The sequence below is a fragment of the Frieseomelitta varia genome, unplaced genomic scaffold, assembly GCF_011392965.1.
Source record: "Frieseomelitta varia isolate USP_RPSP 00005682 unplaced genomic scaffold, Fvar_1.2 scaffold_183, whole genome shotgun sequence".
In the NCBI taxonomy this organism is placed as follows: domain Eukaryota; kingdom Metazoa; phylum Arthropoda; class Insecta; order Hymenoptera; family Apidae; genus Frieseomelitta; species Frieseomelitta varia.
In genome coordinates this window covers 254,427-272,189 of record NW_025109561.1, presented here as the reverse complement: position 1 = coordinate 272,189, position 17,763 = coordinate 254,427, and the positions used below count along the sequence as shown (strand labels likewise).

Below are 17,763 nucleotides of genomic sequence, written 5' to 3'. Positions count from 1 at the left end.
TTGTCAATTTCTATATGAGATATGCTTGAATATCTGCAATCTGATAATGTTACTTGTGATCATCGACATCTTATAGAACACGATGAAAGCCCATTGTGATTGATCTTTTTGTGTTTTTCTTCATTAATACTCTGTCCCTTGTAAAGAAAATTATATTTTGTAAAAACTCCCAGGATTTTCAAATGTAGAAGTGACCAAGTGGTGTTCAACATAATCCGACCTTTGACCTAGAAAATTTCTCGTGACTTGGAATAATTCACGTTGTTGGAGAGAATCGGGAAAAGAAATATTATTATCGTATATACTTCTCAAAAGGAGAATTATCCCCCCCCCCTCGTTTTTTCAATTGCACAAATACATTACACCCTTGACAACAGGATTAAATCAGGATTCGTTTTGCGCGAAGCTTCTAAGATTGTTGCGTCAACAATGTGTCCTTCGATGCGTATCCGTGACACTGCGAGCAAAGAACATTCAACTCCAAGAAAACAGGAAATCCAATATGAAGCCCAAAGCGGAACGACAGCTACTTCCTTTATCGTGAATTTTAATATCGCATTTCTAGCGGAATTTGGATTCCTACTGGAGAATTGAACGGGGTACTTCTTATTTATCGAAAGGAGACGATTTTAAGAAAACGGTTGTTGCATTCTGGTAATGTGTAATCTAGTGGAGATAGCACCGTCTCGCAAAACGGTTCGATTCGTTGCAGCGAAAACAATGCGTCCATTTGATGCATCTGCTGCGCCTCTGAATGTGACGAAATTGTCGACGAAAGGTATCGTCGAATGTACGTGTTTCGCGTAACCAGCTCACTGAACAATCCCAGAAACTACCGTGAAAACGTCGCGTGATCGTAGCTTCTCTCTTTCTCTCTCTCTCTCTCTCTCTCTCTCTTTTTTAATAAACCGAAAAACATCTACTACAATCAAGATAGATATTATAACAATATTCGAACCGTAACTTTCTTTTTTTTTTTTTTTTTTCTTTTTAATATGTTGGAATGGAAAGAATTCAAGCTCCGATAGATGTGGAATATCTAGGAATTTTGGAAATATTCGATAACAAAAGGAGAGATTGTGCTCGAAAAATGCTGAAGGATATTCATAGCCGTGCGCAACAAACGCTACTTCGGAACGCAATTTTCCAGAATGGATGAAAAGATATTTCAATCTTTCGATGATATCCAACCTTTGTGGATTTTCAATTTTCGTTCAGTAGTTGGAGTTTGTGTTTAATTTATATCGAATTGATGAATAAATAGTTCAATATAAAAGAATAAAGGGTGACATAAATAATGATGAAAATTGTATCATGCGTGATAAAATTGTTAATTTAAAATTAAATGGGACTCCATGGCGGTTCCATTGGTTTATCTTAAACATTAATACATGTTATTTAAAGAATCCTTCGTATTCTGATTTTAAAATACTGCTTCATATATTTATGTCACTTGTGTGACAACATTTTCTCATAATATAATATTGCTCAAAACGAATATTCGTGAATTGCCAGAAGTTTTTTTGTATAGTGCTACGTTTTACTCTTTCCGGTCACAAACATGTCAGAATTTAAATACAATCGATTAAATTATTATAAAATTCATTTTTCGTTTTCCTATATTCACAATAAAATTGCCTAACGACACGAAAACTGAATAGATAACTCATAGATAACAATTTCGAAGATAAAGGATGAAAGAGTGCCGAAGATTGATAAAACGGTGACGATTTATCTGTAAAGTATTTGGGATTGCATGCAAATTTGTTGTTCAACGAGGTTAATTACCAGCGATAAATCGGAAGTGATAGATAAAACAGGATGTAAGTAGATTCGCGGAATCTTATCGTGGAGAAAGTTAAACATGGATTCGAAATTCGGATCTACTCCGAAAGTAGATGAAACGTGGCTAAAAGTATCCTGTTCTCTAATTGTCTTTTAGATAAATACTTTTGCTGTGCAAAAACATTTCCCCTCTTATTTCTTGGCAAAGCGTCAAGAGTACAGAGACTCTGAATCACTGTTTACCCCGTCGTGTATTCCTCCCTCTTTTTATATTCTAAATATCCACACAACTCACGGTATTATCGTCCACGAATCTTCCTTTAGCGTCGTCTAACAGTCATAACCTACGATCATAAACCGCGCTAAAGCAAAAAATATATACCCTTCGGCATCGTAAATCCGAAGCTGATCCATAAAACTAATATCTAAATACTTGGCTAATATAGAGGGGAATGAAGAAATTTTGTTAACTTCTTTATAGTCTCTCTTATACAGTACAATAATAATCCCTTTGTCCACCTTGAATATTTTCATTATATTCGTAGTAATATGAAAGAATTTTATATACGAATTTCTTTTTATGGGGCAAAGAAGGATATAAAGATCATTTTATAACCGCATTTGACTTTGAATGATCTCGTCCCAAAACTAAAAAAAAAAAAAAAAAAAAAAACTGCAGCATTTCGTTAAAAAAAAGGTAAATTGCCTGAAATATGGGTTCATGTTATGTCCTCATAACGTATAGAATTTGTTTTATTTTTATTATCAATTACTGTCGATAAATAAAAAATATTCAAGGTGGACAAAGTTATTGGACCACACCGTACTTCTTTTACATTCGATTTTAAATCGTAACTGCTTCTCTATTAATTCTCCAGACGATCGAAGGAAAAAAAAGAACATTTTCTAGTATTCTGGATAATGGAACGAATAGTTTTCAATTCGCCATCTACTTTCTAGCCGAATGAACGCTCGATATTCGACTATCATCGATCTTCGAAACAATTAATTTCAGTTCGCTTACCTTCAGGTTGATGGGGTGTATAGATGTTGAGGTAAAGGCAGTCTTCGCTCTGATTCACTAGGTATGGCAGAAGCTTCTTTAGGTACTCGTATCTAACTGGTTTCACTTCGTCTTGCAAGTTCGGCAACAATTGAGGGCAAACAGGCGCGAATTCTTGAAATTGTCGTGAACCACGCCATGGTTCCGGTGATCTTGGAGGAGAGAATCTTAAGGACTCGATCGGTGGCTCTGCGTACGGAACTCCTGAAACATTGGGTCATTGTTGATTGATTAGAGAAGTGCAAGTTGTTTTCAATAACTGATATCGTGTTCACGACAAATTCGTTTCGAAATAAATTGGATATAAATTGAATATAAATCGCTAAACGATTGATCTGAATCAGAAGTTTGAAAAATTTTAAATTTGGACAGTTATTTACGAATCCTCGACTGATATTGTGTAGTTATGACTATAGTCAATTGACTGTAGTAACTCGTATTATTAGATTGTGGATTTTTTTTTGCATTTATGGGAAATTGGATGATGCAAATAATGCATATAATGATATATATAGAATACATAAGTATGTAGCGAATAGAAATGTCTACTAAAACTTAAACATGCACAAAAATCCACACTCGATATTATATTACAAAAATTTTAATCAAGTTATTTTTATTTTGCATTTTACATCCTCTTTCAGAGTGACTGGCAATAAAATTGAAACAAATTAAAAATTTCAGCATTAAATTTTTACGACTCCTAGTATCCGATGGTACCAATTTGGTATTAAATTAGAAAGGTTTTTCCGAGGAGCGGGAAATTGCACGTCGAAAGATTCGCGATGGTTCTTATTGTTGGCCGAAGAAGCAGAGTTGTAGCCAGAGCGAATCGTCAGCGACGAGGTAATCACTGTAAAGTTTTATTGCGCCGCGAGTGGATCGATTAAATTGATCGCGTTCGTCTCGCGTTCAATGTGTTAACACTCTTCAGCTTGGCGGCAAGGATCACGGTTGATCTATTTTATCCTATTTCCGTGTAAATTGGGTTCTCAGCTCAGGTTAGTAGCTTTTCGACGTAAAATACTAAATTCGTCCGGCTAAGCAAGTAGAAATCGGAAATTTGATTGCAAACATCTCCAGTTTGAAATTCGCGATCGCAGCGATTGAACGTTCTTCAACGATTTACACCAATAGTCGAAATTTGTTTAAAATTGAAAGCAGTGGAAATTTAAATAATCTGCTTGGACTTACACGTTCTTTCATTGGTTTCAATATATTTATATTACAGAGAATTATATTATAAAATAATTTTCCGTATTGCATTTACACGTTCATTCTTTAAATCTTATTTTAATTTATAAATAACTTGTATTTAAATTTACACTCTCGTACGTTGGCTTCAATGTGTTCTGAAATAATATGAAATAATCTTCCATATTGTGTTTGCACGTTCATTTTTTCAAATCTTCAGCTCCTCAGTTTCTTCTCTGAAGTATCAGAAATATTTCATTGTATCTGAAGGAATGTAGTCATGCTATTTAACGTTTCTGATTCTTCATTAAACCGAATGAAATCGAATTTTTGTTAATTCTGAAAACGAATACGTTTCCCTTGCCATCTATTTTAAATCCCCGAGCTAATTTGATGGCTAGGCAAATCTGAATCTATCCTTAATTTATCCTATACTCCCTCGACACCATTCCTTGCTCGAACGGAACCGTTTGTACGCGCGGAAACGCTAGCGAACTCTGAGTAGTCGATGCCAAGGAATGTCAGAGGATCTCAGGGAACTCGCGAAAGTACAAACTCTGCTCGATTCCGCTTTGCCGGTGAATGTGCATGTGCTCAAGCGGCCAAGAACCATAAGGAGTGTCTACTACCGAAATAACCTGCGCGCTTCCCATTTTGATACTACTGAAGTATTAGTATCCCCGCAGCACAGAGATATTGTAACTAGTATTGTAGAATGTTAGAAAAGTAAAGAAAGAAGTTAGACACACACACAGACACACAGAGCGTCTAAGAATCTGGAAACCAGCGCCTAACCTGAACCTAAGAGCGTTTAGAGAGAGAGAGAGAGAACTTTTTTCCAAATTCGTATCCACACATATTCTACTGTGACCTTCGTAGAATTAACGTATATTTCTCCTTATATTACAATTTATATTCATATTATCAAAATAAGCCTTTAATCTCTTTTTTTCAATATTTATTTATTCAACTACTGAGTTTTAAACTATTGTTAACATACGCAAAAAGCACTCTCCGCGGTTTATTTTGAGAATTTCGTACTCCACATGTAATTTTCAGTTGCAGTTTATCATGATGTACAGATGTACATACATTGGATGAATAACGGTAATAACAATGTTTTGATAGCCCTTCTGGCTATTAATTTGCTTTCATTTTCTGCGTTCTTCATTATCATTGCGTTTATTACTGAAAATTCTCTCAAAAATATATTTATTGCTCAATAACGAATATATTTCTTTTATTACAATATTGTTTCAAGCACTAATTACGTGTTACATTGAAAAAACAGTATCGTATTGCGATGAAACATTTGAATAACACAGTTTGACAATTTATCAATTCGGTCTATCGTTATCACTCATCTTGCAGCGATTAATCTTGAAATTTTACAATTTCCTACATACTATGTTAAACAGTAATTCTGAACTGATTTCATTAGCTCGAATCAATTTTTTGCCGCGCGCGAATCGTTTTCCTTCTCTAAATCATTCAGACATCGATTAAAAATAGATGCACAAAAATTATATGTTATTTCGAAATTCTACGATAATCAGTGTCGTTGCCATATAGAATTATTAGCAAGCAGTGTGAAATTATTAGCAAGACGTGTTCTCTTCATTTCATTTTCACTTCAACGAGTGTTGACAATTACCGCTGTTATTTGGCAATGACTAGAGTGTATTTTTGTTTCATTTTTATTTCGTGCGTGCCAACGAATGGATATAGATAATTATCACTGTTGTTTAGCAACGAATATCGTTAAATGGAACGTGGCATGTGTTTAATTTACAAAATTAATTTACAGATTGTGTTGTACAATCCGTACCGCATTTGCGCGCGCACGAAAATTATTTTCAATTGTAATGCTCACCTCGAAAAACATCGACCGGCTGCAGATCGTAGGCGGTCCTCGGTTGCACCACGATTCCGCGTAAACGACCCTGTTTGACGCGTACCTCCCTGGTGCGCTCCGGAACATCGGGTAGCCTGGAGTAGCCGTACTGCGGTACGGTGTCGTAAAAACTGCGGTGTTCCGTGAGGATCTGGGTGCAGGCCAGCAACACAAGTCCGAACAATTCCAGTCGCAGCATCCTCGACATTTGTTCGATTGGTGGACAGCCGGAAACCGTAGCAATGGATTTTCACCGTTCCACCTTCGGGCTCGACTCTCTTTCGACCGAGTCACGCGGGCCCGAAACCGTTTTGCCGGAGTAAAAATAATTTTTCACCGTTGCAATTGCTTCCGTCCTTGCGCCGGATGCGAAGGGGAGATGCTCTCGCCTGATTGCCGAAGATTTCGACTTTCGCAGAACTTTAGCGTTGGTTGAAGATTCGAAATCAGCTGTGTTTCGATGTCATTCGTTCATATTGTACTTTCACTAACATTTTAATCGTCTAAATGACATAGAACGAGGAGTTATTATTTTTCTCGATGAAGAAGGATTATTTTGGCGTTACGGTTGAACGTGATATTCGTAGAACAATGAAAGAGAAGAATCTGTACGAGGATATTTGCGTTCGGGAACTTTCGCTCGACGTAAAGGCACTTAAGCGTTCGCTTAAGATTCCGTAGCTTTGCACTCGCGCGACGACTATTCTAAATAGACGAAACAAAATGGAGAATGCAGGCTCTTCAGTTTCACCAGCTTGTGACGACTCTGTCTTTGGGCCGCTGTGTATAAGCTCTTCAAGTATATTTCACAAGCTACGAAACAGACTACGCGGTTTCGGTTTCGTCGACGTCGCGTTGCACTGCTTGATGCCGATTACAAGGCAAGGAAAGGTTCTTCCCGCTCGACGCTGTTCTCCAGCGGGATATTCTTGGGTCGAACGAGGGTGAATGCTCGTGTGCGCCAAGAGAAAAAGAGACAGTTGGAGAGAGCGTTCTATTTTCGCTCCAAATAGAACGGTTCTGCTGTTGGTAAACTTTACGCACGTTCACATCGAAACTCGCGATTCCCTTCAGTTTCTATCAGACATATTTTTCTACCGGCGATTTATGGCGTTGCCGTTGTTAAACAAAAATGTCGAAACGATGCACAGTGATACACTTTCTGGAACGATGCTCCTTGGAAACAGAGACGTGTTGTTGTATTCGTGGATTCAAATGATAAACGGGATAATGAAATGAAGAAATAAGGCTGTGTTCGCTAAATCCTATTGTTCAACTGCGAAATGTAATTTCCGAGTTACATTTCTTTCCTTTATTTGTTCAAAAAGAATAATTTCTACATATCAATCGGCCGGATCCTGTCTAAATGTTTTCAACTTTCAGTGGTATAAATTGCATTGCTACGTTCACTCTAGCATTGACGCCGAATTCATTGTTGATTTACGGAGAATGCAGTGGAATAAAAAAAAGGCTCGAAACAACACGAAACGAAGCTGTTATTCATTGAATAGTTTGTAGGAGCTGTCGATCCTTCGACGTTTCTATTAGCAACGATTAATGCGACCTATCATCAGTTACAGAAAAGTTAGAAAGAACAGTGTCCTGGGGGACGAGGGGAGGAAGCGAGGCTCGTGGAAGGTGTTTCAGTTTACCACGTTCATCAAACTCATGAAGCAACGAAAACAGCGCGAATGATTTCCATGGCGCGAAAATCATTTGGCGCGAAATTTACGAGAAAAAGAACGTCACGTGCGAGCGGGAAACCGGATTACGCGACGTGAAATAAAAGCCGGGGGCGGCTTTAACGTCCGCTTAAAAGCCCGGTAGCGCGCACGTTAAGTTATGAATACCCGTAATTTGCATCGTGGCTGATTGTCGACTGTATAGCGCAACCATTTTTTCCTTCCTTTCAGCCTTTCCCGCCGCTCGTTTTGTTTTCCCCCGCTCTTTATTTATTTTTTTTTCTTTTCTTTTCTCTTTTTTAATCGAACCACCTACGTGTCGCGTTTTCCTAACACGGTTCACGATTTAAGAGGACAGTCGATCTCTCGAGTTAAATTCGAATCTGCCGCGAAAGTTTTCCGTCGCAGATGAGACAGCGCGATTTCTGCCGCCATTGGAGTCAACGTGGACGAGCACGAGGTACTTTCTTTTCTTTTTTTTTCTTTCTTTTTATTTTTAAATTGTTCTCCGAGGTTTTTTGCGAGTTTCGGGGAAATCGTAATTACGTGAGTGTACTAGGTATTACGTGTTTGATGTTTGTAGTGTGATTAGAGGTACTTAGGAGAAAGCAAACGTTGCTCTCGTCGAGGATGTTGAACTTTTGGCTGCCCTTGCGTGCCTCGAGCAATGTGGATATTCTTGGACCACACTGTACCGGAGCCTGTGGACGTTTCTTGAGCAATGGCACGGCGAAGGAAATCACGTTGACCCACGCGAATTGCGTCTCCGAATGTTTATAATAATTTCTTACGTGAAACGAATATCGGAGACGATGAATTCTCGTCGCGGAAAATAAAGGTTTAACAACCGTTGCAACATTCACCCACGTTTCGACCTTAAAACTATGAAGTATATACATATATGCGTCATAAGACACATATGTATTATATACATACGTTATAAAGCACGTGAGTACAAACAATCACGATCACTGTTTATCCAAGCCATTGCAAAAAATGTGAAGGAAACACTTGTGACGAAGTGAGGGAAACACTTTGACAAGAGACGAGAGACGGAATATTCGGCTTGGAATATTTTATTGTCTTCGAATTATCAACGTACGTACGAAGCGTACGCCGCGGCATAGATTTTGCGTGTACGTGTAGTAGATTTCGCCTCGATGGAACTCGCGAGTGGACTGAATCGTAAGTGCTAAAATTAAATCGAGAACACGTTGAGGAGGAAGCGCCGCCGGGCGGCTGCCTTACAAGCTGAAACTTTTATTTTTGGGAAAACGTTTCGTGATCGTTCAGCAAACTTCCCATCTTGAAATCTCGTTTGAAGGAAAACTTTCCGCGCGAGAAGCTTCCATAGTCTTTCGAATTCTCTATGGCTTCCTACACGTCGAATGTCTTTATCTTGTTACGATCTGGAAAACAGATTCTGTCGGTTATCGGTCTGCGATCGAGAGCGATTTCATTTGATTTGACTTCATTTTCTCTCTTGAATGGCAAGGATCAAGTTAATCGTCTTGTCTTTAACAGAATCGGCATGTACACGCCAAATGAAACAACTTGTATCTGAAACTGTCTGTTTATCGAAATTAAGCTAATTAAAGTAACTTCGAAGGATTAATCGCCACGAAATCAAACCGATGGTTAGATACGATATTCACAATCACAGTAAATGGACTAAGGTTAAAGTTACGCAAAAATGGACTAAGGATAAAGTTACGCAAAATAGCTGGAGATTCTCGAAAAAGCAAAAAATTAGTTTAACGCAATTTCCACAATTTCACGATTCCATAATTTTATAATCTTTATTTTACAAAAACTTACTAACTCATGGAACAGCTCTCACAATTATGCAGTTATTAAAAATGCTGTAATCTTATTTCAAGCTTAACTTTGATGAAACTTTATAATATCATTTCATATGTACTACGCAAAATTTAAAATAGTACTTAAATTATACCAATCGAATTAGACAGAGAAACAAGAAATAGAATGTATCCAATAAAGATAAAGCTTCGTTTTCTAGTCAAAATCTTCAAATTAAATTTACTCAATTTTACATTATTGAAGATTGATAGCTTTCTGCATAACTCGATCCAAATGAAAACAATGTCTAAATTCACTGGAGTATAAGTTAGAATCGCGAGTTTTGCAAATAGGTATCTTTAATATTTAAATTCAGATTGCAATGTAAATTAGATTTTGATAGATTTTTGTCTATCACTGTACTTTAAAATGCTTTCAAGAACGACGATCTACGTTGCTTTGATTGAAATTGGACTTGCACTTCCATTGGAAAGTCAGTGATTACTTATCCAAGATTGTAGCAATTACGTAGAACAACTTTCAAACACTTCGATGTCGATGATTCGACAAATATTGTCCGAAGCGTGATGCTGCTCTGCGCAAGCAGATTAGAAAACTTCGTCGCTGAATTACTTTGCACGTACGTACACAAGCCGAGCCACTGTTTCTCGCATGTAACGACGTGTTAAAGCAACGATAAGAAGGTTCTGAGAGCCGTCCTCGAGGCATGAGGCGTTCCCCGATGAGTGGCTCCTCTCCTGGAACACCTCATTCACGTTAATGAACTTACTTCGTGAGCTAGGGAACAAGTGCAAGACCAACGAAAGTGTGTGACTTCTCCATGTGGACAAAAGTTCCAAGGTTCGTATCAATGCACACCTATGCACACGCATAGTACGACAAAAAGTCGAACACACGGAGAGTCAAACACCGCTATGTGAAACTCTATGATTCTTTAAACGCGCAAGCGTCCTCTCTATTTTCTAACATCACCGAACTCATTTATCGAAGTTAACCGGCCCACTGTTTTATCATCTGCACCACTAAATTCATCAATGAGTTTTTACTGTTACCGTTGAATTGAATTTATGTCTACCTGTTAATTAATTATAGTGAATTAGGTAGGTTAGATTTAGGTTAACCGCTATTGCACTATGCTATTTCCATTTTACAAGCTCGTCTCGACGTATCAATGGTTGAAATATTAACGACGAGTTATAGCAATTTATAATTAATAATACATGTTAATTGCACATGTAAAGCACGCAAATACTATATGGCATGAACAGAGGGAAAGAATTTCGCCAAATTCTTTTCTCATAAACTGTCCACGTATCTCAAAGTGATAAGTCTTTTTCCTCGTCGCGATGAAACGTTCGATTGGCATTTTCAGGTTAATAAAAGCGAAAAATAACGAGTGTCCTATTTTTTCAGCGGCATTATTTTAATCTAGAGTTACTAGCATTTGCTAATAAATGCAAGCTTTATGGTTAGATTGTTTGTCAAGGTATTGTACACCGTATTCAGGTCGGAGGTTAAATCGAAGCAATCTCTACGACTTTCAATACTTTCCAGCTGATTTATCCGATTCTATGTACAGGAGGACAGGACGCATTGTTTCCCGAGTTATCGATAAAAGAAAAGAAAACGAACTAGTAAAATACGAAGATAAATAACTTGTAGCGTATAAACAGTCCACTAACAATACGTTCTAATCCCAGGAGGGTCGAGTCATTTCTCGAAAATATTTCTGCCTCGTTCTCATCGGACTTATCTGCGGACTTTATATATAGAGCAGACGGTTTTCTCTAGCAGACACCAGAGGTTCGTTGTTCAACGGCGAATTGATTGTATTTATTTGAAATTTATCTGATTTTTGTCTTATCGAAAGCATTTAACGGAACTGGTATTATATCGCGTTCAAACTTTAATTAACCATTCATTAGGCAAGTTTTCCCTGTTGTTTCGATCAAGTTTAAAAGTTTGCCGAGGAAGCTGAAGTTCTTTCGAACAATCGATAATTCAAATTGCCGCGTCCTGAGTGGAAGATCAGGGCGTGCGTTTCCCAGAGCTGTTGGAGAGCTTACACGTTCTCACGGATAATCCAGAAAGAATCTGTTGTCCACTACGTCGTTGAAACAGGCAGATTTAGCGCAGCGCGGATAAATATTTCGCACCCTCTTCAAAGCAAAATTACCATCGTTGTGGGTGTTCCGCTTCTTTGCCTCGCAGCAATCTTTGAGCTTGTTTACTATCAGCCAAGAGCGAAGCAGTAAAGTAGAAGGGGATGAAGTTAAATGAGTCTCGTTTGCACCATCGAGGCTCATGAGTTTGTCTGCGTCTCGAAGAGATGAAACGCAAGTAAAAGGTGGTAGAGAAAGTTGTCGTAACTTCCTGATATCTCCATGAAGAAATGAAACGAGAAACTGAACACGATAGATTCGCAAAATGATAATATTTATTTTATTGGTCATTGATGGAACTTTTATATGCATTTATGAGAGATTTAAGGATGCAAAGATGGACAGTGCACGGAAATACGAGGATGATACGATAATTATCTTATCTCTTTGATGCAAAATGGTTCGGCCACTGTTATTAGTCGTGATAAGCAAGAAGAAACTAAGCTAGCTTTTTAAAACCTGTACAACTGCAATATAATATTTGTAGTAAATTGATAATGAAGCATATCTCCGTCCAGACTCTACCATTTTCTTTGTTTTCACAAAACTGTAAATTTCTGTGAAAATCCGGAGTCTAGTCGCCAAATTTATGAATATTCACAGCATTCATGATTTTGGTTCATGACTCTGGATTCTCGAGGTAATAGCTAACGCGTTTTTAAAAAGAGGAAAGCGTGTTTTCCAATTTTTCCAAGCGGATTTCCTGCGAAGGCAATGTCACCGTGGGAACGTGACGATAATTTAAATTTTGTTTGCGCGAAGAATTACCGGAAGAACAGCGAAAGCTGACCCAATAATCCAGCGATTTTACACTCAAGTCACAAGAATCGGATAGACTCCTAATCACGAGCATCGAAGAAAAAAAACCATCGAACAAGATTCCAGACAATGTTAATCTCGTTTCAGAGAAAAATTTCTTACAAAACAGCTAAACAACATCCTCTACGAGCCACGAACCTTGAGTTCAGCCCATCCCCTATCCCCTCCACGAATATTCCAAACTCCGACAGAGACAGAAAAAAAGCTCGAACTTAGAAGGAAAACTAACAACTTCCGCAACCGAGAGCTGGCTGCCCAAGTTCGTTGCTCCTGTTCCGTTTCTTCAACCATTGCCGATATCGATTTTCTTTTTTTTTGTTTTTCTTTTCTCATTGATATCCAGGGACGAATTAATCACGAATGAAAAGTCCAGGGAAGACCCTTGTTGACCTATCGATATATATATATATATATATATATATATCGCAGATACGATCGTAGAAAGGAAACAGAAGAAGCGTTTTCGTGGGTGGGTGGAGTTTCGAGACGATCAAAGATGGGTGAAAGGATATTCGTTGGAAGAAGGCCGTCGTATTGTGACGTGGTAATACGTGATCAAACTATAGGGCATTCAAATCTGACGAATCGGCGTACGATCTTGACAAGGACCGTCTGGTTTTTAGGCCATAGTAAGGGATGGAATCGGACCAAGAGCAAAAAGGAGACCTCGTACTGTCCTATCGTGCCCAAGCTTCTAGCGTGATACTTTACCCACTTTGCAAGATTTCGCGCATCGATAACCACCGTCTCGACGTTCCTCTGGCTCGTCTGTAGCTCGAACCATCAGTTCTTTGTGGAATCGGGTTCGAGAGTGGTCTATTTTCCTTCAGACTTCGTTGAATTCTTTCTCCATTTCGTTCGTGCTTTCGAGTTTTGTTTCAAGGACAATAGAAGAGAATCTGTCGCGTTATATGATCATAATTATAATTTCACATTTTAGCGACTTGGAATGAGAATAGGACCCACTGAAAAATCGTAGGAAAATAATCGATTTGTTATGTTCTTGTATTATTAGATTGTGAACGAATTTCTGGTTTAACGAATCAAATTAGACTTCGTGTACCTGCGAAACACAGGAAAGTCGTTTAGTTTTCAACTCTTAAACGTGAGTTAGTTAATTAATTTGTATGAGATACTGTTTTTTCGAAGAGAACTTCTATTTACATATAGGAAGATTTCAAGTGGTTAAGAGTCTGCCTTTTCACTCACAATAAGTGAGTATGTTGATCTTGAATCATAACCTAAGAATTAATTATGGATGATATACTGTAGTCAGTCTCAATTTAGTTAATAATAAATGATTAGTTTTTGTTAAAAGTGTAACTTCAAGAGAACACAATTATTTCTATTACATCCTTCTACGTTACAAGATTCAGTTTAATATATGTTGAAGCAACAGAGTACTTCGTTTAGATACTTCGTTTTTAATCCTTAGGCGACCTTGATACAGTGGAACAGACGATATGAAATTTCGTCAGGAGGATTGGCATACGTAGCAGCAGAATTTCATTTAAATTTCATTCAAATTTCAACATTTCACGTTCGAGATAAAGAATGTAATCTGTCTGTAATACCGAAAGTTACACAGATCGTCTGACATTTAATATCCTCCTTTGGAGAGAAAGTGAATTATGCAGCAGCCACTGTACCCTTGTAAAAGTCATACTGTGTTGTAGACTATCGACAAACGAATTCTTCTCCTTTGATAGAAACGTACACGTGAAACTAGATTTTTACTGATTTGGATTTTTCTTATAATACTTTACTCATCTCTCTCGACTAAATCTCTGTAAACTAAATTTTTATGCAATGACATAATGCTCTATTCAATTAACCTTTTTCTGACTTACGTTATGGTTCATTTCGAACGGCAGATAATCTTAGCAACGTACAGGGAAATCTCTTATTATTATTGGACTAAAAATTTTATGATATTATATTATAATATTATAACGTTATATTAATTATTAAATGTACGTAAATGTATTATAATTTTATATTAATTATTAGTATATTGAATTCACTATTATCAATTTACGATAAATTGCATCCCAAGTTTGAGATACAAACACTATCCAGCCATTAAAACAATTTCGATTCGATAAGTGAATCGGGCAAAAACCCGCAATTGATAGGATTTCAAGGTCTACGTGATTGGAGGTTTACCTAAGCGATCAAGTAATCGTATTTCATTTGGCCAATCGATGGTAAACCAACAAGTAGTGGACAAAGAATCATGGTAGTGAAATTTTGATGCTGATTAAGATTGACATTTTCAATTATTAGATAGGCATTTGCCTATTTTTAACACTTTCAAGCAAAAATTTTTCTATTTACAAGCGCATTTTACAATCCCCAAGATGATAATGACTATTGTATATAAGAGTAAAAAGCTGTTAGTACTATCATTGTATAAATATTACGACACAATAATCGTATTATGTTTTTTTAACAATCATCTTTAATCTGTGACGTACACCATGAAAGAATTAAATGCTACATTTAATCCTACATGCTTCTCTAATTACACACGAGAACGTTTGAAACGTTCGCGGCACAAGAAATGAAAATTGTAAAAAGTGACTGTATAAATAATACCCGTACGAAGTACTTTTGCTTTAAATTATTTTGTCGACAAAGAACCGACGTTTTCTCTCTGAAGCACGTTTCCTCCCCATGCCGAAAAGAAAGCGGAAAGAAGCAAGAGAGGGATTTGTCATTTGAAGGATTTCGTGGATTAGCCATATCCCGTAGTTTTCTGCCACGACCACGTTCTCATGTAGCAGCTATCGCTTTAGTATGCTGGATATACACGTACACAGTTGCAGGTACACCGGGAACCAGTTATCCTTATTCTATATTTGCGTCGCCACGTCGTAGATAATCCCCAGGGCATTTTACAAGTGTTACATTATTTTCTGTCGCTCGGTGAAGTAGGTTTTCTCTGCGACCGACGATTGTTCATTCTTTAAATACTTATTTCTTCTATTTCTGGTGCTTACGTTTTTCCCTGCTCTCGTTGAAAATTTTCCAGAACTGCTCGCAAAATGTCGAACAGCATCCAACAGAACGAGGGAATGTAGAACGAACATGTGCTTTCTGTCGCGTCTTAAATGGAGAACGAAACGTGTTGCCTCGCGTTGAAGGTTCATCGATATCTATCGAATATCGTGAATTCAAAAAGAGTTTCAGTAATCGATTTGTATCGGGTTAACCTTCCATCACGAGCGGCGAGCAGTGTACGAACAAGTCCAGATGCGATAACCGGGCAAAAATAGTGAAAACCAGTATACGTAACAGGTAGTATTGAACGGCGAATGAAAGGAAGAAGAAAGGCTTTCATGCACGGCGGATTTTTCCGGGATTAGCTGGATCTCGTCGTATTATTCGTCGTACAACTATCCGGTAGACTGCTCCCGTTAACAGTTTCTTCGTTTTCCACTCTTTGCGTTTTCTCTCTTTGCGTTCGACGAATGAAGCTCAACGTAGAAATGCTGGGAAACCATCTAAGATGAATCGCGAGTAATTATTTTTATTAGCGAAGAAACTCATTCGAAGCCGGAATTTTTTTAAACTGAAACTCGACCGCTGTGCGAAAACATTGCGTAGGTAAAAATATCGTTGGAAGGATGAAAAGGAGCAACGACCAAAGGGAAGAAATTTCATTTACGATTATACGTTGGCGCAGCTCAGGGAAATTTCCGAATCTGTTTTCATAACTTAAAAATAGCTAGAGGGGTAATCGTTTTAAGGGAAACGTTGTCGTAAAGAACAAGAACATCGCTTACCTCGATGGCGAACGATCGAGACGAACAAGTTTTGAAAAATACACCTTTGGTTTTTATCCCTTTGTCATGGTTATTTTACTGCTTTCTTTAAAAAAAAAAAAAAGACATTAAGGTCGAACAAAACTCTAGAACTTAGACTGCCGTTGCTTCATTTAATCCGAATTTAATCCATCTTACTGGCAGAACGAAGACAAATTTTGACGCTAGACGAAACGACCGCGGAAACATCAACTGTCTCGCAACATTTTGATGGATTACGCGAATATTATCTAGGGATGCATGAAAGTTTGTTCCTTTGATCATTACGAAGCTTCTGTCGATAGCAGCCACGGGAGCTACGTTTTCCAACTTTCCACGTCGAACCTTTCTTTTCCCTTCGGCATCCTATCCTTTAAACCTTGGGAGAGCTTTGTCTCTATGATTTGAGCATTCAACCCTGTTCAATTCATGATGCATCACGATCATAAGAGAATTTCGTCGCCTCATTTATTTCGAAGAAAATTAGCGAAGAGCCCGACTTACGCATTACCAAATCGAAGAAATTTCAAATGAACGGCAAATCATGAACGCGTCAGCGATTTCGCAATTGAATCCAGCAAAAGGAAATTTCTTTTTGCTGGCGGAAGCGTTCGAACCTTCTTTCATTTAGTTGAACTGCGAGTACTTTGATAGTTTATCGATCGTGTATTGCAAACGTGAAAGAGTTTGTATATCATAGTAACATTTCTACATGGGCAACGAATTATTCTGAGAGGTACGAGGATTTGCTGTTTCACTCGAATCGCTGTTTTCGTTCTAACTGGCGCGGTTACGTAGATAAATTAGCTTCGGAAGGAGGGACTAGATTCGTGGACGTGTTTCCTCCGCGTCGCTCGCTGAATTTTGACAAATTTATGAGACAGCCGTGAGACGCGGTCCGATTGAGCGCACGCGACGAAATTAATTTATGCACGTCGCATAAAGGGCACACGGTCGACGACAGAAAAATTTGTGATGGACGAGCGTGATAAGATTGGGCGACAGAATAGTTGCACACTGGAATAATAGACGTGATCTATCTTTCCCAAGAAGTCGATCAATCGCCTTGAAACTTCGATGTTACCGAAGCCGAGAAGGAGCGAGTGAAAATCAATGCTACGAATCAAACTAACGAGAGAATTTTTTTTACAATTCTCTACGCTGTTGCGAAATTAATCAGTCGAAAGTCTGTCGAGTTCCCGCAGATTTTGTTGATCGTTAAGAAAGTTGCGACGACAATGGACAGATTTGAAGAAGAAGAATCTAGTTGCCCCGTCTTAAATCTATCGGGGAACGTGCGAAATGCTTGAACGAAGAAAGCGTCGTAAAACACTGTCCGTTTTTGGCACGGATCCTTTATCCTTGCGGAAGGGCATCGCTATCCTAGAATGAACCTCGCCGAGATAAATTCCTCCGCTTTCTCTATTCTTTCTATCCCACGCGACGTTCATCTTCCAGGCCACTTTAATAGAAATGAATAAATCATAACGTTTCGCGAATTCATCGGAATGCCTGACGACGCGTGTATTGCACACAC

General features: G+C 38.1%; 1 protein-coding gene across 1 annotated transcript in view; it reads right to left on the bottom strand.

Annotated features, from left to right (window-relative positions):
* LOC122538960 overlaps nucleotides 1-8,774 on the bottom strand; it is an 88,295-nt gene extending 79,521 nt beyond the window's left edge. Inside the window, exons 1-3 of the mRNA XM_043673491.1 lie at nucleotides 8,555-8,774; nucleotides 5,916-7,112; nucleotides 2,810-3,052 (exon numbers count right to left, since the gene is read on the bottom strand). Coding sequence (XP_043529426.1) covers nucleotides 2,810-3,052; nucleotides 5,916-6,144 — 472 coding nt within the window. The 5' untranslated portion in view covers nucleotides 6,145-7,112; nucleotides 8,555-8,774. The remainder of the gene's footprint in view (nucleotides 1-2,809; nucleotides 3,053-5,915; nucleotides 7,113-8,554) is intronic.
* Nucleotides 8,775-17,763: the final 8,989 nt, after the last annotated feature.